Source organism: Dipodomys ordii, unplaced genomic scaffold (genome assembly GCF_000151885.1).
Source record: "Dipodomys ordii isolate 6190 unplaced genomic scaffold, Dord_2.0 Scaffold59, whole genome shotgun sequence".
Taxonomy (NCBI): domain Eukaryota; kingdom Metazoa; phylum Chordata; class Mammalia; order Rodentia; family Heteromyidae; genus Dipodomys; species Dipodomys ordii.
In genome coordinates this window covers 8327666-8349034 of record NW_012267275.1, presented here as the reverse complement: position 1 = coordinate 8349034, position 21369 = coordinate 8327666, and the positions used below count along the sequence as shown (strand labels likewise).

Below are 21369 nucleotides of genomic sequence, written 5' to 3'. Positions count from 1 at the left end.
CTTCAAGAGTTCAAACCCAAGTTCCACCAAAAGAAAATAATCTCATAATTTGTAAGGGTTCTATATAGACTTAAAAATAATTCTGTTTCATTTGTCTTCCTTCCTTCCTTCCTTCCTTCTTTCCTTCCTTCCTTCCTTCCTTCCTTCCTTCCTTCCTTCCTTCCTTCCTTCCTTCCTTCTTGCCTGCCTGTCTTCCTTCCTTCCTTCCTTCCTCCCTTCCTCCCTCCCTCTACCCCCTCTCTCTTTCTGTTTCTTTAACTTGTTTCCTCTTGGTACTGGAGACTAAACCCAGCCTTTCTGTTTTCATCTTGTTTCAAAAAGTGCCAGACTGGTCTTAAACTCAAGATCGTCCTGTCTCTGCCTCCTAAGTAGCTGGGATTACAGGCATGCACCAATAGGTTCAGCTGTAGTATTTTGTGTATATGATAACACAATATGTTATGTTGGTTAATAGATTGCTTCAGTTATTTGGAATCTTCTTTGCTCTCATATGGACTTTATTTTTAACAACTCTGTGAATAATATCATTGTTATTTTTATAAAGATTTCATTGATCAATTGATTATATTTTGTTTTGTTTTTTTTTGTTGATTGTGGGGCTTGAACTCTGGGCCAGGGAGCTGTCCCTCAGCTTTTCAGCACAAGGCAAACACTCTACCACTTGAGCCACAGAGCCACTTCCAGCTTTTTCTGTTTATGTGGTATTGAGGAATTGAACGCAGGGCCTCATGCATGCCAGGCAAGACTACCACTGTAGTGCAGACATACCAATATGAATTCTTCCAAACAATGATTATCTAACATCCATGTTTTTTCACTTCTTCGATTTATTTAATCATCACTATTCACTTTTCATTGTAAAGATCATTCATCTTCTTTGTTAAGCTTTTTCTTAGGTGTTTTTGTAGCTGTTACGTTGGTAATTGTTTTTATGATTTATTTTTCAGAAAGTTTGTTATGAGCATACAAAATGTTACTGAATTTTATGTTTTTATTTGTATCCTAATTCTATATAGAACTAATTTATCACTTGTGATAGCCATTTGATATTGAGTAGATTTTTGATCATATAAGATCATATTATCTGCAAACAGATAATTTGAATATTTTTTTCCTGTTTATATGTCTGTTATTAGATTGTAGAGTACAAATAATCACAAACTATAAATAGTTTAGAAACTCATTAACAGAGATGCCTAAAAACTTTATGAAAAATTTAAACTAATCATCTATATTAAAGAAGATGGGGATAAAATGAAAAATATATCATGTTCATCGATGAAATAGTTTTGTTTATGTACATGATTTATTTCCCAAATAATCTATAAATTCGGTGCAAGTGAAATTGTTAAGATGGCATGAACTTCATCTTTTTTTAGAAAATGACAAATGAGTTCTAAAGTTAATATGGCAGAATGAAATCACAAGTGACTAAAACAGACAGCAAAGGCCTGGTATACATTATCATATCTACAAGATCATAATAGTAAAAATAGTATAGTATTTTACTTCAAACAGATAAATATGCAAGAGTAATATAGTAGAGAACTCAGCAGCAGAGAGTGTATATTAAAAAGAATATGTAACTAGGTACTGGTGCCTCATGCTTGTAATGCTAGCTACTCAAGAAGAGGAGATCTGTGGATCACAGTTCTTCGAAGCAAGCCTGGGTTGACAAATTTGTGAGACAGTCTGAGTTCAAGCCCAGGACCAGAACAAAAGAAAAAGAAAAAAGACAAGTCTGTTATATGATAAAATAAGTAGCAAAAAGTAATCATTCAGTATAAGTGATGGCAAACTTGTTCCCTAAGTATAAAATGAGGTAGAATCTCTTTATTTTTGTATTTTGATTTTGTATTGTAGTGATAAAATCATAAAGTGACAAAGGTTCAAGGTAGTTTCCAAGTTTGCAAATGTTTTACATAAAGCAATTCAGTTCCAGGTTAGAAATGAATGAAATATATTTGTAATAGGAAAGTGGAAAATGTGTGTTAACCAAAATTTCAATAAGGTAAATACAGTGCAAACCTATGAGTTAGATTATATCAAATCCAGGATTTCTTTTCTATGAAGAAACCTGTAGACAACATAATATATAAGTAATAGATACCCAAATTAAAGAAGTTAATACTTTGAATGAATAAGTAATTTGGGGAAAATATACAGAAAAATTGCAGGAAGCATAATAGAAATGAAAATAGCACTTCACATATACACATAGACACACTCATAACAAATAGCTAAAAAAATACAGGAAGAAATGCTGTTGCACTTGAAATTTGTACTAAAATTATATATGTATAATTTTTATACTTATGTATATATGTACATACATGTCTCTGTGTGTGTGTGTGTGTGTGTGTGTGTGTGTGTGTAGGTCTGTATGGCTAATTTTTGGAAACTAGCAAATAATGTCAGACTTTTTTATTACATACCAGTTAACAAACCACCATAAAAATTATATAAAATAATAAAAAAGTCTATTTTCTGCATGAATGCACAAGTTGGGCACACTTCTCTCAGCTGTACTTAGAATTAACTAGAGTGATCAATGTCTGTGGAATGGGATCATCTCTCCCTCTTTGCTCAAATATTAGTTTTAAAAACTTGCTCTTTGCTAGATCACTTATGCATAACCTTTCTATCTGGCCTGGACTATCTCATAACATGGTGACTAAGTTCAAAGAAAGAGTCTTGAGACAATGAGATCCAAGTGGAAGCCATATTATCATTTTATGACCCAACCTGCATGAGCAATCATAAGATTTCCTCAAGTTCAAGGAATCTTAATAATGCAACAGTATAACTCAGGAAGTACTTGCAGAAGCTTAAATAGTGCTCTGTTGGATTTTAGGAAGCAGAAGCTGAAACATGAAGAAAATGAAAGTCCTATATTGAAAAATATATTCTAGAGAAAAATCTAGAGAAATGATTAAATTCATTATTATCCCTCCTAGTAATTCTATCCTAGATATATACTTCCAAAGAATCATGGGACATTAATAGTACAGGGATCTCTCTCTTCTCTCTCTCCTCTCTCTCCTCCTCTCCTCTCTCTCTGTCTCTGTCTCTTCCTCCCTCCTTCCCTGCCCCTCCCCCTCTCTTTTCTCTCTCCTCTTTCACCTCTTTCAGTGGTATTGGACAATGAACTAAGGGTCTTGTGATTGCTAGGCAGATACTCTATCTCTTGAACCATGCTGCAAGACCTTTTAACCTTTGTTATTGTTCAAGTAGGCTCCTGCTCATGTTAGTGGACTGACTGCTATCACATACTTATGCTTCCCATATAGCTAGGATGACAGGTCTGTGCCATTATGTACAACTTTTGACTGAGGGTGTGGATGTCTCATGTTTATGTTCAAGACGGCCTTGAACTTCCATGCTTCCAGACTCTTTCTCCTGAGTAGATGAGAATACAGGTGTGAACTACTGGTCCTCAACTACTCAAGGACTTTAAATCCAGACATCTTTGTTTCAGTAAGGTGTAGGTTGTAACAAAATCACCTATTGGAATGGGTAAATACAGTGAAATCCTGCTATGCACAATTAAATAGATAGCTGAATTAGATAAATATGCAAAATATGATTATATCTCACAAAGCACAAGATTTTTCTCAAAGCTTTTCAACAAACTTCCAGGCACACAAATAAAAATTGTAGGAGATATAAAGACCAAATTAAGCATAAGTGGTCAAAGCCTCCAATCTTTGGGGCTGGGAATGTGGCTCAGTAGTAGAGCATTTGCCTTGCATGCATGAGGCCCTGGGTTCGATTCCTCAGCACCACATAAGCAGAAAAAATCTGGAAGTGGCGCTGTGGCTCAAGTGGTAGAGCACCAGCCTTGAGTTGAAGAGCTGAGGGACAGCGCCCAGGCCCAGAGTTCAGGCCTACGACCGGACCCAAAAAAAAACAAAACAAAACAACAACAGCAACAACAAAAAACTCCAATCTTTTATGGAATGTGTATATTGGTGAATCATATATTTTGGGTTACATATGTATGTATGTATACATAGTTTGGGATAACATGTACATACTATATATATATATAATTTTTAGATAAAGCATGGCACAGTTTTATAGATTGATAATTAACATATGACTAAATGCATCTGGTCTTGACTTAACATAATAAAATATATGACAAAAATTATTTCTGTTTTAGGGTCTGATGAAGAATCCACTGTTCATGTGCCAAACTCTGTGCAAATCTATAGAAGCCATAATTATTATTGGAGCTTCCAAGTTTTTGCCTGTATATATAGAAAATCAATTTATATTAACACCCAGGATGGCAACTCTGCTTACAGGTAGACTTCTCATAGATTTTTTTTAAAGAGTTTGTATTAAGTCCTTATAGAGAGATAGAGAGAGCAGATTATATATATATACATATGTCTCTCTCTCTCTATATATATAAGAAAAAATATACTTCAACTCTTTTTGCTGAAATTTGAACAAGTATGAACAGCCGTATTTTTATATGTTAAATATTGTAAGGTATCTACATTTTTCTTCTTCCCACTCCTTATTTAATCACTTTTTGAAATTACCATGAAGTCTCCTTACAGATTGGAACAGTTTTCTCTTGTTTATTTATTGAACTCTGGGTCTCACAACCTCCCACCATTCTCTGCTTGTTTCTCTGTACTTTCTCTTTAAGTATGTCTAGCATTCATGTATCATTTAATATAAACTTTTCCTTGCTACCTTTATTTATTTATTTATTTATTTATTTATTTATTTATTTATATTTTTTATTATGAGAATACCATACAGAGGAATTACAATTACATGGGCAAGATAATGAGTACATTTTTATCAAGTATTGTTGCCTCCTCTTTGTTTCCCCTTCCCATCCCTTCCCATACTCCCCCCCCGATTCGCCCCCCACTCCCCACCAAAGCTGTAAAATTCATTTTTCGACATAACGACTTGTACATCTCATTGTTGCAATGGGTTCACCTGTATCCCTAGTTAAACAATTTATTTTTGCCCTTCCCCTCCACAAATTATACCAACATCAAATACAATGAAAGCATGGGTTATACTGTGGGTGAGGGACATACAAAGCAACATAGAAATCATCTTATAAATATGTTAGAAACAATTGCATGAAAGGAAAAAAAACAAAAAAAACATTTAAATACTTATCTTGGGGTTCATTCCTTTAACATCAACTTATCTGACCTTTTCTGCTTGACTCAGACATATACTAGTTATTGCAAATAAGAGAAACCATGGGACCTATGTTTCTTTGGGCCTGGCTTACTTCACTTAATATAATTTTTTCCCAAGACTTTCCATTTCCTAACAAATGGGGCAATGTCATTCTTTCTGATGGAGGCATAGAATTCCATTGTGTATATATACCACATTTTCTTGATCCATTCATCTACTGAGGGGCATCTGGGTTGGTTCCATATCTTAGCTATGATAAATAATGCTGCAATAAACTGTAGTCGTGCTGATAGCTTTAGTGTGGTCTTGTTTGTAAACATTTGGGTAAATGCATAAAAGTGGGATAGCTGGGTATAGGGGAGTTCTATGTGGAGTCTTTTGAGGAACCTCTTTATTGCTTTCCAAACTGGTTGAACCAGTTTACACTCCCACCAATAATGCAGTAAGGTTCCCTTCTGTCCATATCCCCTCCAGCATCTGTTGTTATTAGAGTTTTTGATTATAGCCTTTCTAACTGAGGTGAGGTGGTATCTCAATGTTGTTTTGATTTGCATTTCTTTTATGGCTAGGGAGGTTGAGCATTTCTTCATGTGTCTATTGGCCATCCTTCTTTCCTCTTCAGAGAAGTTTCTCTTTAAGTCTTTAACCCACTTATTTATTGGGCAGTTGTTTCTTTGAAGATTTGTTTTTGGGGGATTTAATTTTTTAAGTTCCAGGTATATTTTAGATATGAGACCTTTGCCTGTTCATTGCTATCTTTACTTATGAGAAAATACATTCTGCCAACTCAGGTAGCCACATATCTACTTAATACATCTTAATTGTAGTATGAGATTTTATGCTTGAACATATTATCCTATTAGCAGATATAAAGTTACCTCCAATGTTTTGCTCTTTCATATAATGTAGTGAATAGACTTATCAACATACACCTGGGTACATTTACTAAAGTTGCTCTTCATTTGTCGTTAGAGGTGAATTCCTGTTGTGTAATCAATCCTTAATCTCAGTTATTGAGAATTTGATTCCTCCATAAAAGTTGCTAATAGAATTAAGTGCTATAATACTCTAGGATTAATGGGAAAGTGGTTAAAAGAATTGACTTATTTTATTCAATAAATAGTCAAGGACACATGTTGCAACTTTTAGGGTAACAAATATAAGAATAGTAAAAAATAATATTAACATGAAATATGATATGAAAGAAGGAATGGACATAAGCTAAGTGAGTCAAATAGAAAACAATTTTTGTTTGTTTTTTGTATATCTTATTGTTACATGGGTCAACCTGTGTTCTTATGTAAGCATTTTGTTTTATTTTCCTCCCCTCCCTAAATTAGAGAAGTGTATATACAAGATACAGGGCACTAAGATAAAATACAGTAAAAATAGGGGTTATACCATGAGAGAGGAACATACAAAGCAACAAAAAATAAATACGTTAGAAACAATAGCAAGAAAGAAAAAAACATATTTGTGTCCCTATCTTAAGGTTCATTTTGCTTAACATCATCTCATATGGTCATATGTACAGAGCTGTTGGCCTTTTCTGGAAAGCAATGTTAACCATGCAAAAAACTTCAGTTAAAATATAGATATTAAATAGAATTTTCTATAAAAGGCCCTGCATTATAGACTGGAAACTTCTTCAAAGGCCAAAACATGGTACAGATCTATTTCCATGGACATAATGATAGATTTTCCTGTGAGTGAACAATATTTTTTTTTTTTTTGGTTGGTCATGGGGCTTGAACTCCGGGCTTGGGCGCTATCCCTGCGCTCTTCAACTCAAGGCAAGTGCTCTACTGCCTGAGCCACAGCGCCACTTCTGGTTTTCTGGTGGTTAATTGGAGATAAGAGTTTCACAGACTTTTCTTCCCGGGCTGACTTTGAACTGTGATCCTCAGATCTCAGCCTCCTCAATAGCTAGGAATACAGGTGTGAGCCACTGGCACCTGGCATAAACCACATTCTTGGCCACTCTGATTTTTATAATTGACAGGTTCACACTAAATAAGTCCAATTTGTTTCTAATAATATTTACTATGAATAAGATTATCTGATTCCATGAGATAGATGAGACCATCAAATATTTGGACTCAGCCAGGTCAATAAATCCTATAACTGTCATATTTTCCCTTAAGCTTATATATTGATTTTTGTACTTAGCCTCACATATTAAACTAAGTATAACAGATGTATTATTAATTAAATATTTGACTTTGACCTACAAAGATAGTGATCTGGCTTAGTAGAGCACTTTCCAGGACTAAGATGGTATCTGATTATTTTAGCTAATTTTGGTAACAAATTTTGTATCACCTCTTGTAATTGGACTGCAGAAATCATTGTGCTCAGAATTAATGTAAATAATGTGTATTGATCCTCCCAGGAAGGGAGAATTCCAATAGAAGACTTTATTTTAGAGAGAATTCCATGGTCTCCTGAGGTTGTATGATCTACTGGCCGTTTCTCCTTGAACACTAGAACATTTCAATGACAAGTCTTTTTTTTTTTTTTTTTTTACTCCTTCTTCCTTCTTTTCTTTTTTGGTGGTTCTTGAGTTTGAAATCAGAGTCTCATGCTTACAACTTAAGCAATATTCCTAGCAGTTTCTGCTTTGATTACTTTTTTGGTAGACTCTTGTGCTTTGGCCCAGGGCAAGCCTTGAACCAAAATCCTCCTACCTATGCCTCCTATGTAGGTAGCTAAGATTACAGGTGTATACTACCCCATCTGGTTTGTACTCCTATGTGCTTGCATTTATTAGTCCTATTGGTCAAATAAAACTGTCAAAGAGTGAATTGTGAGGTTTATCTGGTCCATTCTCTGATCAGTCTTAGGTTATCAAGTTTCTGCTTCAAAGCTTCACTTTAAAAAATTGCTTTTTGGGGGGCTGGGAAGGTGACTCAGTGGTAAAGCGCTTGCCTTGCATGCCTGAGGTCCTGGGTTCGATTCCTCAGCACCACATCAGCAAAAAGAAAAAAGCCAGAAGTGGCGCTGTGGCTCAAGTGATAGAGTGCTAGCCTTGAGCTGAAGAGCTGAGGGACAGCGCCCAGGCCCAGAGTTCAGGCCCCACGACCAGACCCCCCCAAAAAAATTTTTAATTACTTTTTTGTTACTAAAATGTGTTACACAGAGGGATTACAATTACATAAGTTACGTAGTGAGTACATTTCCTTTAGTTTAGTGTCTTCCTTTCCCTCTCTTCGATTCCCTCCATCCGATCTCCACCCAGGAGTTGTTCACTTTCATCACAGTATTCCGTTAGCTCCACTGCTGGACTTTTTCACCCTTCATTTTTGACAAACAATATGTGTCCTCCAAAAGCAAATCTTTTAAAGAACCAGTGAATCTTACATTCATTGATCTCCCATTAGCTAGCCTGATGAAAACTTCCACTATTTTTCAGAAATGTAAGTCCACAAAACCATCTGTAGGGAACACATGTAGTTCAAAGTGCGCAAAAAAACAAGTATTATGTCAAACAAAAGTATAAGCACCTCCAGAAGTCAGAGTCTCAAGTGATGTTAGTCTGCCTATTGTTTGCAGGGAAGAGAGAAATCAGTTCTTCCTCAACTGCCCAACAAGTTGAACATCTTCAATCTGTCTACATGACTATAAAAATGAAATGAGAAGTGTTCAGAATCTTGTTGGACTTCATGAGTTACCCTTACTGGTAAAGGTTTGAAAATACTATGGTCAGAATGATTGAGTTTGAGGTTCAAACCCTTTAGTCCAATTGTCTTATCACCTATCAGAACCCCAAGAATTGTGTAGATTATGTGCGTGTTTCAACTAACCATTTGTTTGAGAAGTCTCATGTTAGCACGTGAACAAGAGAAGAATAAAAAAAAGGACAAGGAAATAAACAAAAAAAAGTCTCAGGAAGGGATAGGCTTCCAGTATTTGGATAGGGCCAATTTGGGACAAAGTACAAACACAGAACCAATGACTACTGGCTTCTCTTTTCCAGTGAAGGCAGACTATGAGGCACTCTGTTTTCCTTTGTGAATGCTTAGCCATAAGGGAGCTTCATTTGGGGAGAGAGCCAGTGATGCCCCATATTGGAGGAATCCTCTCTTGGCCTCTGTCTTCTAGATCTCTTACTCAGAAAACCTTCTCTCCCCTCTGTGCCCCAGAGCATTTGTCCACTGTGTGTTACATCTCTTTCCCATTACAACTTCTAACTTTTCACAGCAAAAACCTCTCAGAAGTACTTCTTTTTAGTTAAGGGTGTGACTTTTTCTATGGGGTTAATGCAGTGAAATCTCCATAAGGAAACTGAGATTTGATTGTGCCAAGTTTTCAAAACTCCAGAGCAGTTGAGTCCTTAACAAGAGGATGATTGTCAAGATGGTTTCTGGCTTTAGCCTTCATATTTTGCAAAGACATGATGGGGATTTTTTTTTTCTTTAAGTGGAGTGTGTTGTGCGGATTTCAGGTCACCTATTTAAGTGATTTGTCTGTAGGGTGCAATCTTCCTTGCCATGCTGTGACTCTTTGGTTTTTACTTCCTTGGAGGGAAGATTTCTCTTTCTCCAGTTGATTTGCTGAGCAGAAGGAGCTGAGGTATTCTGTTTTCCTTGCTTTGTCGTTCTCCTGAACATCTTTACAGTATTCCAGATTTCGTTTTCTGTGCTACTGGTGAGGACTGCCTACATGCATACATTCCTTTATATCAGCTGTTGTTTTGTTATGCACCTGTTGCTTTGTTTCCAGCCTATAGAGGAGCAAAGTAGAGCTGTTTCCCTACTGTGCTACCTTGAGCTTACACTGGTCTTTTTTCTTTAACTGTCTAATTTTCTTATGGTTTTTTAGCCACCTGTTACAGGCCTTCCCTTTTTCATTTACTTCTTCGTTTTCATGGAATATTTCATTTTTGTCATGTATCTTTCTGAACATTTGGAAAATGCTTATTTTTCAAGTGTTTGTCAGGCTTGTTAGGTTGAAAGCTGTATCTGATGGTAATGGGAACTCTGTGATTTGTTCTTTAATTTTCTCTTCTTTATCTCAACTTAACCCAACATGCATGCTGTGGGTTTGCATTGGATTACATCAGTGTAGGAATTTACTGTATATTTTCATTGACTATTTCTCTTCTGTTTTCCTTTCTCTCTTCCCATGTCCCTCTTTGTAAGTAGCTGTGCTTGAATGGGAACTCCATCTGATAATTGCTAGAGTCCCCCATTTCTCTTAGATCACTCATATTGCCCATCCATTTACAGATCCAGAGGGTGGCTTGGTTCAGTCTCCCTCACAAATGTATATTTAAGAATTCATGTTCTTTTAATCGTCTTTTGCAATAGCTATAAACCCAGTCATCTAGCTAGGCACAACTGTCAGTAGAAAAATCTTCCCACTTCTATTTGGCATGGATTGTCAGTCTTTGTCTAGTTGTTATTACCATATAGGAGTTGGAAAATTCAATAGGTCCGTGATGCTAGTGCTACTCTTAATTTGTTTTTCTTATGATGTTTATGTGGGTTAAGATGTTTATTATGGGGCTGGGAAGGTGGCTCAGTGGTAGAGTGCTTGCCTTGCATGCATGAGGCCCTGGGTTCGATTCCTCAGCACCACATAAGCAGAAAAAAAATTAAAAAGCCGGAAGTGGTGCTGTGGCACAAGTGGTAGATTGCTAGCCTTGAGCTGAAGGACAATGAGGAACAGTGCCCAGAGTTCAGGCCCCACGATAGGACCAAAATAAAAAAGATGTTTATTATGCTTTTTTTTCTGGTCAGCTGCTGGTGGCTCGTGCCTGTAATCATAGCTATTCAGGAATCTGAGATTGTGGATTGTGGTTCAAACCCAGCTCAGGCAGGAAAGTTCATGAGACCCATATCTCCAACTGACCACCAAAAGATGGAAGTAGAACTGTGACTCAAGTATTGGAGCACTATCCTTGAACAAAAGAGCTAAGAAATAATGCTTAGGCCCTTAGTTCAAGCCCTAGGAAACACACACACACACACACACACACACACAAATAAATTCTCTCTATGTTTTTTTTTAGTTTTTTTAATTTAATTTTATTTTATTTGTGAATATACTGTATTACATCATTGAGAGAATTACATCATTGTATGAATTTTCTGTATAGGTTAACTATTTTCTGCAATATTTATTGTAATGCTTAATTAATTTCTTCTCTTTTTTTTTTCAGGAGTTATTTTAATTCCAGGAGGTTCAATTGGCCATTTTCTGGGAGGTTTCATTGTTTCTAAGTTAAAACTGTCTTGTAAAGGCCTGCTGAGATTTGTAATGCTTACTTCTGCTGTATCTGCTGCATGTCTTTCCCTTGTAATTTTTGTACACTGCGATCCAGATAAAGTTGCTGGAATCAATGAAAATTATGACGGGTAAATATGATTTCATACATTATATTCTAAAATCAGAACCCAATAGAATATTTCTCAACCAATGAATAATTATTTATACACTAACTATTATATGTCAGTTTTAAAATTGTAAATCATATATTGGGAATAAAACATATACTTTTGTGTTTAATATTTAAAAATAGTATCATGGGCCAGGCGCTGGTGGCTCATGCCTGTAATCCTAGCTACTCAGGAGGCTGAGATCTGCAGATCACGGTGCAAAGCCAGCCTAGGCAGGAAAATCCGTAAGACTCTTATCTCCAGTAAACCATTAGAAAACTGGAAGTGGTGCTGTGGCTCAAGTGGTAGAGCACTCGCCTTGAGCTGAAGAGCACAGGGACAATGCTCAAACCCAGGGTTCAAGCCCCATGACCAAAAAAAAAATCAAGAGGTATAATCTAAAATGTTTACTATTGTATTTAATTATGCCTTCAGAAAAGCTGTTAAAGGAAATAATTTCAATAAGCATACCCTACGCTTATCATTGATAACTTGCTGTGTATATTCATTCAAAACAGTAATAATACAGTTAAATTTGAGCTCCTTATTTTTTACAGGACAGGTGAGGTAGGAAACCTCACAGCACCTTGCAATGCTCACTGTAGATGCTCAGCCATGGTCTATTTTTCTGTATGTGGAAGAGATGACGTAGAATATTTTTCTCCCTGCTTTGCAGGCTGTAAACGTTCTAAAGTGTTAAACAGAGAAAAGGTAATTCTTCAGTAATATGTTCAACTTGCAAATCATGCTTCTATTTTACTCCTGATTTTCTGTAAAATTCTTCTGTCCTGCTTATCTTGTTTTAAATGTTAAAACAAGGGAAAAAATCTGTTCCATAGAATGGATTGTCAGGTGGGAGTTAAAAATGGAGGAGACACATTTGCATCAAAATATACCTCCAGTTATTATAACAGACTGATTTTATACTTTTGAATTTGTGAGTGACTGTTACTTACCTTCAAGGCATTTTTTTTCTCTCACTTTTGTGGTTTATCTTAGTTCTGTACTAACTATCAATACCACCTGATACCCAAAAGTTTGCAAGATCTTTTCCCACATCTAGGCATTTGGCCACTTCTCACCTTTTGGCCTTTCAGTCTAGTTCCTTCCTACTGAGGAATTCAAAATGCCTACCTGTGCTTCTCATTATTTGTGGTTGGATTTTAATCTGCCTTTTCAATTATTGGAGTTGAGTTTATTTTGCAATTTTATTCTAAAGGCTTTTGTGTTGTTGCTGCTGTTGTAGAGTTGGAACTCAGGGCCTGGGTGCTGTCCCTCAGCTCTTCAGCTCAAGGCTAGTGCTCTACCACTTTGAGCCACAGCACCACTTCTGATTTCCTGGTGATTAAATGGAGATAAGAGTCATGAGCTTCATGCCTGGGCTGGCTTCGAAGCAAGATCCTCAGATTGCAGCCTCCAGAGTAGTTAGGATTACAGGCATGAGCAACCAGTGCCCAGCTATACAACTCTTTAAAGATAACAAGACAGCCAAAACTATTTAAACCTAATTTTTTAACTATCTCTTTCTAAAGCATTTTTTTTACCTTTCTGGTTGTCAGTGTCTACTTCTTCCAGAAAATATTAATTAATAGACGCATTAACTCATAGAAGTCTATTTTTTCTCCTATTTGTCTCATATTTCTTCACCATAGAAGAGATAAATATTCTGCTAGTTCCTTTTTGATACATTTGGACTATTTTCTCTTTACCATCACCAGACAGAATTATTTTTTCTTTTTTGGTTGGTGGTGGAACTTAAACTCAAGGCCTTGGTTCTAGCTCTGGGCTTTTTTTTGCTATTGTGGTTGTTCAAAGCTAGCACTGTATCATTTTGAGATGCAGCTCCCTTTCTGGTTTTCAGGTGGTTCATTGGCAATAAAAGTCTCACAAGCTTTCCTGCCCAGGATGGCATTGAACCATTATCCTCAAATCTCAGCATCCTGAGTAGCTAGGAGTACAAGAGAGAGCCAGAATACCTTTTAAGAACTGATGTTTAGCTGCCTCTAATCCTAGGTATTTAGGAGGCTGAGATCTAAGGATCTCAATACGAAGCGAGTCCAGGCAGGAAAGGCCGAGAGACAATTATCTCCAATGAACTAGCAGAAAACCACAAGATGTGCTATGGCTCAAAGTGACAGAGTACTAGCCTTGAATAAAAGATCTCAAGTATTTAGGTTTTGGGCACTGTCATGCTCCTGAATGCTATGCATGGTGATTGCAGAATTTATCTTGAGGATTTTAAAATATGCTACCTTTACAAATTCTTGATTTATTCTTTCCTCCAAATCTTGACTATTCTCCTCATCCAATATCCTTCCATTCTTCCCAAGGTTTTCTTGTCAGTTCCTACACCCTTCTATGATCTCAACTTCAGTTATTCTACATTTGAACCACACTTTATGTCTTTCAGCTAACTCTCCATTACATAGATCCATGAGTTCTTCAACTCTTCCAGAGCCTAATTTTTGGTGACCTTACTATCTTGTGTTTTCACTCATTCTCTTAGCTTCGATTCTTTCGACTTACAACCAACTACTGTGTTGTATTTATTGGGTCTGACTTCTTGATCCACTTGTTACCCTTTTCTACCTCTTCCGTGTACCAGAAGAGTACATGACAAGATGTGTGCTCCTTTGCCCTCCTTTGACTAACTTAACTTATTAAGGAGTCCTTGGAGAAAATAAAAGCAAGGTGACATCATAGTGTGATTTTCTTAGTTCCTTCCCTGATTGCTGTCCTGAGTTGAAGGCCTCTGTTTATCCCAGGGAGACCCTTTTCAATGTGTCTCTATGTCTTTGGTTATAATTTACACTAGGCTTCTACAGCAAATCCTTTTAAATCGTCTTTCTAAATAATGGTACATATGATCATCTTGATTGTTTTCTCTTATAAAACATTTCTTCCTAGCTCTATTGTATCACACATTGTTTTAATAGTTCCTTGAACATGTGTCTACTTTTACCCTTAATTTCCTAGACTGCTGATCTCTTAGCAACCAAAATGATCTTTAAAATGTATTTCCCCTGGGGCTTGGATGGTGGCTCAGTGGTAGAGCATTTGCCTTGCATGCATGAGGCCCTGGGTTCAATTCTTCAGCACCACATAAGCAACACTGTGGCTCAAGTGGTAGAGCGCTAGCCTTGAGCTGAAGAGCTGAGGGACAGTGCCCAGGCTCAGAGTTCAGGCCCCAAAACTGGACCCCCCCCAAAAAAAATGTATTTCCCCAAGAGCTTCTCATCAATAAGAATGGAGACTAAAGTTCTTATATTCTTTATCAATTACTTAATAACTGTTGTACAGTGTACCTTACTTTTACAATCCTAATTTTATTTTTCTCTGGTCTCCTTGATGTTTTATGGCCCATATTATTCTCTTAGCTCATTTTTAAACTTGTCAAGCAAGTGCTAGTACAATTTTTTACAACAGCTTATCTTCTCTTACTGGTAACATACTTCTAGATAATCATATGACTCATTCCTATACTTTCTTCAAATTTTTCCTTAAATATCACTTCATCATTGAGACAATTTAAGATTATGCTTAGTATACACTTACATCCCCTAATATCACCTGCAATTTTTCTTTGTCCTATTTTCATCCATAATAACCACATGCCCATTATAAATGATTTCCTTTTATTTCTATCTTCCCAAGTAAGATGTTTTCTAAATGACACAGTATATTGCCATTGTGTTTTTCTGTATTTTCGCCCACAACCAGAAGGATATTTATTTAAATTTTATTGTAAAGGTGATGTACAGAGGGGTTACAGTTACATGAGTCAGGTAATGAGTATATTTCCTTTTGAACAGTGTTACCCCACCTCATTTTGCTCAGTTTTTCCCCTCCCAACATCGCTCCCCCCAGTTGTAAAGTTCATTCCAACATAATGTCTAGTGACTATCTCTGCTGAATTGGTTCACCCTTTGTCCCACCATTTCTGTACTTCCTTTTCCCCTCCCCAAATCAGATAAATTTATATACAAGACAGAGTACAAAATTAAAAAAAAAAACAGCAACAGAGGGAATAAATCAAAGAAAAAAAAGAGAAAAAAGAGAACTATGAACAGTACAATAAAAGAAACTTCTTGCTTCAATTACTTGGAGTTCATTTTGATAAGCATTATTTTATATGATCACATGCACATAGCTATTGAGCCCTTGTGATCCTCTCCTATAATCCTCCTGTGTTCTCATTGTGTAAATGTTTAAGCTGTATAGTTAATCATGTCCAGGTATAATTATTTGTCATTTGCTATCCATTGGGTTTACTTGTAGATTTATAGGCACGTTCTAATTATTACAAATAAGGGAAACCATGTGGCCTATGTGTCTTTAGGTCTAGCTTAGTATAATTTTTTCAAGTCTTTCCATTTTCTTATCATTAGGGCAGTGTCATTCTTTCTGATGGAAGCATAGAGTTCTATTGTGTATATGTACATATATCACATTTTCTTGATCCATTCATCCACTGAGAGGCATTTGAATTGATTCCATAATGTGGCTATGGTAAACTCTGGTTTCTCTTCAGATCATATAAATCTCTAGCCTTTTACTAGAAGGATATTTATTTAGTCCATGGGCACTCAAAAATTTTAGTGGAATCAATGAACTTTAATTTGGATATTTTCATATTTCTGTTATTCAACATACCCAGTAATAAGAACTTCCTCAACAATGCTTATGAAATTTTATTTTGTTAATCATTTGGATTCTATTCACCTTTTATCTCTTACTTCTTTATTAGTAGTCTATCTCTATATTCCTGTTCAATTTGTTGCTTTTCTTATTGTTTATTATTTAGGGTAGCTTTGGTAGTTAACAAATTGCTAAATAGTTTCTGGACTTTAATCATTTTTTAGGTCTTAGAAAATTGTCCTGCTTCATTTTTCTTGCAGCATTAACCCTGAAATCACATAATAAAGATTCAGGTTCTAATTATTCTTCTATTCATGTCCATGTTGAGACTTTCACTGACCCTCCCTAAACTTTTTATGTTTGTGTTACCCTTTCTTCACTTAAAAAAGAAATTAAAGGTATTGTTACGTAAATGAACATATCTATGCAAGTTTTATCATTATATATTGTTTTGCTTTATAATATGAATATAATAATATTTAAATTATTATTTATTTTTGAGACTCACTAAAATTAGTGTTGGAGTCTTGGCATCAGTGGAAGAACACCTGCCTAGGAAGTGGAAGGATCCAAGTTCAAACTCCTATACTGCCCCTCCTCAAATTGCTAAAATTACAAACATGTCATATGTTATAATTGAGGGACTATTTGAAGGAATTGAAGAGGGAAGAGAATGTTAAACTATGAACAATACAAAAATATATTGCATGTGATAAATGAAGAATAGTAAAAAGAAACTACTCACTGAAACCTGTTGAATAATGGGAAAAGTGGTGCTGGGGAACTAATGAGAGGTCAACCTGATTACAATGTTATATACCTGCCAATGAAATATACCATAGCAAAACCCTATTTAACAATTAACATACACTGAAAGAAAAATGAGGGACAGGAATAAAAGACATCCATCTGTACTGGATTACTAGTGGAAGCAGAGAGAACAAAGAAGGAGAAATATTGTTGAAATAGTTTATGTACCTGTAAAGTATGTCAGAGACAATTTCTTTTTCTTTTTTTTTTTCCTTTGGTCCATCGTGGGGCTTAAACTCCGGACCTGGGCACTGTCCCTCAGCTCTTCTGCTCAAAGCAAGCACTCTACCATTTGAGCCACAGCGTCACTTCCAGTTTTCTGAGTGGTTTATTGGAGATAAGAGTCTCATGGTCTTTCCTGCCAAGGCTGGCTTTGAACTGTGATCCGCAGATTTTAGTCTCCTAAGTAGCTAGGATTACAGGCGTGAGCCACCGGCACCTGGCGACATTTGTTGATATTGGTTTAGGAAAGATGAAGAAGAATGGGGAGAGAGATGAGTCTGATCAAGGTTCATTAAATGCATATATGAACATGTCTAAATGAAACCTCTTGTCAACTAATTAATGCTAATAAAATATAACTATAAAAAATAACTAATATGAAATTATTTTGCATGGTTCTAAAAGCATTTTGTGACCCAGACACTATATCTGCTGGGTTTAATAATAATCATGACATCATTACATTATAAATCAAAGGTATTATCCTTTCAACTTAGTTCCAATATGTTTCACACTTATATAATTGTATTTTAAATACCAACTAAAATTGTCTGTTATTTTTTACATTAATTGCCCCCAATTTACATACTATGGATCATTATGAAAAAAGTATGAATATTTGAGGATTTTTTAATCAACAGAACTTTACATAATAGCTATTACAGACACACACACACACACACACACACACACACACACACACATCCCTTGGTAAAATAACTTGAGTTTGCCAGGTATTGGTGGCTCAGGCCTGTAATCCTACCTACTCAGGAGATTAAAAGCTGAGGGTTATGCTTCAAAGACTTTCTGATCAGGAAAGGCTGTGAGACTGTTATCTCCAATAAACTACCAGAAAACCAGAAGTGGCGCTGTGTCTCAAGTGGTAGAACACTAGTCTTGAGCGGAAGAGCTGAGGGACAGCCTGTCGCCCAGGCCCAGAGTCCAAGCCCCATGACTGACAATAATAATAATAATAACTTGAGTTTATCATTAATGTTTCACTTCTAAATAATAAACATCAGAGTTAAGTGAGGATATTTTTATTGATACATCAGTCTCCCTACAATTACTGATTAAGTTTTTATTTTTTAATGAAGAGTTTTTGATTCATGACTCTTTCTGACACATTGTTTTCTATCTTGACATTGATAGGCATACTATAATTGCAGTTGCATTAAAAATGGATTGTTAAACTCGGATATAGAAGGTGATTTTATTGATGCCCTGCCTGGAAAATGTGACACCAAGTGTTATAAATTACCATTGTTTTTTGCTTTTATCTTTTCTGCAATTATTTTTTCCTGTTTTTCTTCTATACCACTCAATCTGATAATTTTCCGGTAGGTATACAATATTTACAATTATCATTCACTTAGGACAAAAGGGCAAGTTTTTAGATTATACTATTTTATTGAAAATTTTCTCTATCTTTCATGGTAGCAGATACAAAAGAAAAAGTTAATATTGTCAGAATTTATACTTAATTCTCTTAATTAATTTTTACAAAGTATGTACAAGTTATATTTAGTTTAAGTTAATGTATGGATGTACTAAACCAGCATATAATATTTTCTAAATATGCATAATTTGGGTTTTTATGAATCATTTACAAAATGAATTTAGTTTAAAAAAACTAAATATATTTATTTAGGATATAGAAAATTTATAAGAAGGAAAATTCTTATTTATAGCATATATAAATATAAGGTTCATTTATTTTTTATATCTGTTAACTATTTCTTTTTTTTAATAGAATGTAGATTTTATTTTTTTAGAATGTAGATTTTATTACTTTCTTTTTTTTCTTTTTTTTCCTGTTAACTATTTCTATATTAGCCCATGAGACTCTGAGAAAGCAATGTCATTTACAAATTAACACACTAATTTTTTAAATGTCCATGCTAAATATTATTTTAAACCCAGCCAGCATTTTTTTGTTGTTGGTGGTGGTGGTGATGGATTTGAACTCTGGGCACTGTCCCTCAGCTCTTCAGCTGAAGGCAAGCACTCTACCACTTGAGCCAAAGTGCCATTTCTGGTTTTCTGGTGCTTACTTGGAGATATGTAGTTTCATGTACTTTACTGCTCAGACTGGCTTTGAACCATGATCCTCAGATCTCAGCTTCCTGAGTAGGTAGGATTACAGGCATGAGCCACTGGTGCCCGGCCCAGCCAGCATTTTTCATGAATTCTTCCTGAAGATCTGAAATTCACAGCATTAATTATTTTCTTATCCATAGAACAATTAGTCATTATTTTGAATTTTAATTTTCTCAAGAGGTTAACAAGAAATTTTGAGCTATAAATATCCTGCAGAAAATAGCCAGGTAACAAAGCAGAGGGCAAAACATAGTTTCTACCTAACATGATCTGGTACTACCATATCTTCCTTGTGAAGATAGATGGTTTTTCACAGGCCAACCAGACAAGGGACAATATCTTCATTCACATAAAAATTATGAATGAAAGGAGAGTAAAAAAATGATTAAAATATTTTGATAAGGATTTTTCAGATAGGAACAGCATGATGGGTAAATAGGAGATTTGAGCTAGTTAAGTCCTTGCCCATGTTAATCTTTATTTTACCATGTTAGTATGAATACTGTTACCTGTGTACACATTTGTGAGCCATTGCAAAGAGTAAACTAATGAGAGTTTTTAAATGGTAGATTAGGAACACCTAGCACAAACCATCTGGATCATGGCTCAGGGAGAGACAAGGGACACAAAAAGGCAAGGGAAGGCAATGATAAATATTAAAAAATGAAATTAAAAAATCAAATTAAAACCAGAAATATTAAACTTATATTTCAAAAGGAACAATGTAACATAGAGCTCGGAGCAAAACAGTAGTCCACAAAGGGACTCTCTCAGCAGGGCTACAAACAAGAGAAAAAAAGGCAAACCTCAGGAAGACCCACAGGCACTCACCAGCTGGCACTCTACAAAAATAAATTTTAAGATGGGAAATCTATATCATGTGCAGTAAACAAACTCAGCGAAAGGCCTCCCAGTACTTTCTAATGTGTCTATTAGCACAGAGGAGAGGTTGTACTCAAACTCCTAGCTGGGGAGAAGAGAAGACCCACGCTACGTTTCTACTGGCTAAGCAAGTGAGCCCCCTGAGAATCATTGTAGAACCTGGCAGTGTACCCCAGAGTAAAAGCAACAAGAAACAAAGCACTGAGCTGTATCACAAACTATGAACTCTGGAAAGAAAGCTCAGTTGTTTGTGAATATGAATCAAGTTTCCTAAACAGGGAAGTGTGAGGCTAGGGCTCTCAAGATCAATCAGAGTTTAGGTGCTTTGCCCAGCCAATGCAAGCTGCTTTTATTTGATTGCTTTGTACCCTTTCAGAGGGCCAAAGAAACTATTGTATGGTACTATCCCATGCTAAATCAGCACCAGCAGTAGGCTGTCAGTGATAGGAGAAATCCAACCTGGGAGATCTTTAGTCTTAGTAATGGGTGGCAGTTTGAGGCCATCTCCTGTACTCCCCACATGCTTTTATTCCTCTGGGGAAAGAAAGAAATGAAAAGTCAATAAGTAAAAAAGAAGTAGAAATTTTCATCAATGGATTAGATTGTGTAGAAAGAAAAGAATATCATTGGAGACAAGATCCCAGAAATACTAATTTTAAACAACCATTAAAAAAAATAAATATAAATCCTAAAGACACATGCACATCTATGTCAATTACTACATTCCTCATTATTAAGGAAGATTATTGCTAATTTATTTTAGCTTTTGAGTAGAGAATATAATAACCAAAGGTACACAAGGAAAGGATGCATGAATGCATGAAAATTGAGACCAAGTAAGCAAAGTTGAATAAAATGACTATTTCAGATATGGGCAGGATGCAAGGAATGCCAAAGTGCAATGCAGCCAATCTGGTATGAAAATTGAGAGCTTATATCAGCAGAGAAAGGAGGCTGGGATAGAAGATTTGGCTCACAAAATCCTCTCTTTAAGCCAAGTGCTAGTGGCTTATGCCTGTAATCCCAGCTACTCTGAGATCTGAGGATTTCAATTTAAAGTCAGCCTGAGAAGCAAAGTCTGTGAGACACTCTTATCTCCAATTAAACACACACACACACACATACACACACACACACACACACACACACACACACA

At 35.8% G+C, this 21369-nt stretch overlaps 1 protein-coding gene across 1 annotated transcript in view; it reads left to right on the top strand.

Moving 5' to 3' along the window:
* Slco6a1 (solute carrier organic anion transporter family, member 6A1) overlaps positions 1 to 21369 on the top strand; it is a 63151-nt gene that overhangs the window by 21567 nt on the left and 20215 nt on the right. Inside the window, exons 7-11 of the mRNA XM_013022017.1 lie at positions 4166 to 4310; positions 11345 to 11540; positions 12119 to 12272; positions 18384 to 18571; positions 20218 to 20390. Of these exons, the coding sequence (XP_012877471.1) occupies positions 4166 to 4310; positions 11345 to 11540; positions 12119 to 12272; positions 18384 to 18571; positions 20218 to 20390 (856 nt within the window). The remainder of the gene's footprint in view (positions 1 to 4165; positions 4311 to 11344; positions 11541 to 12118; positions 12273 to 18383; positions 18572 to 20217; positions 20391 to 21369) is intronic.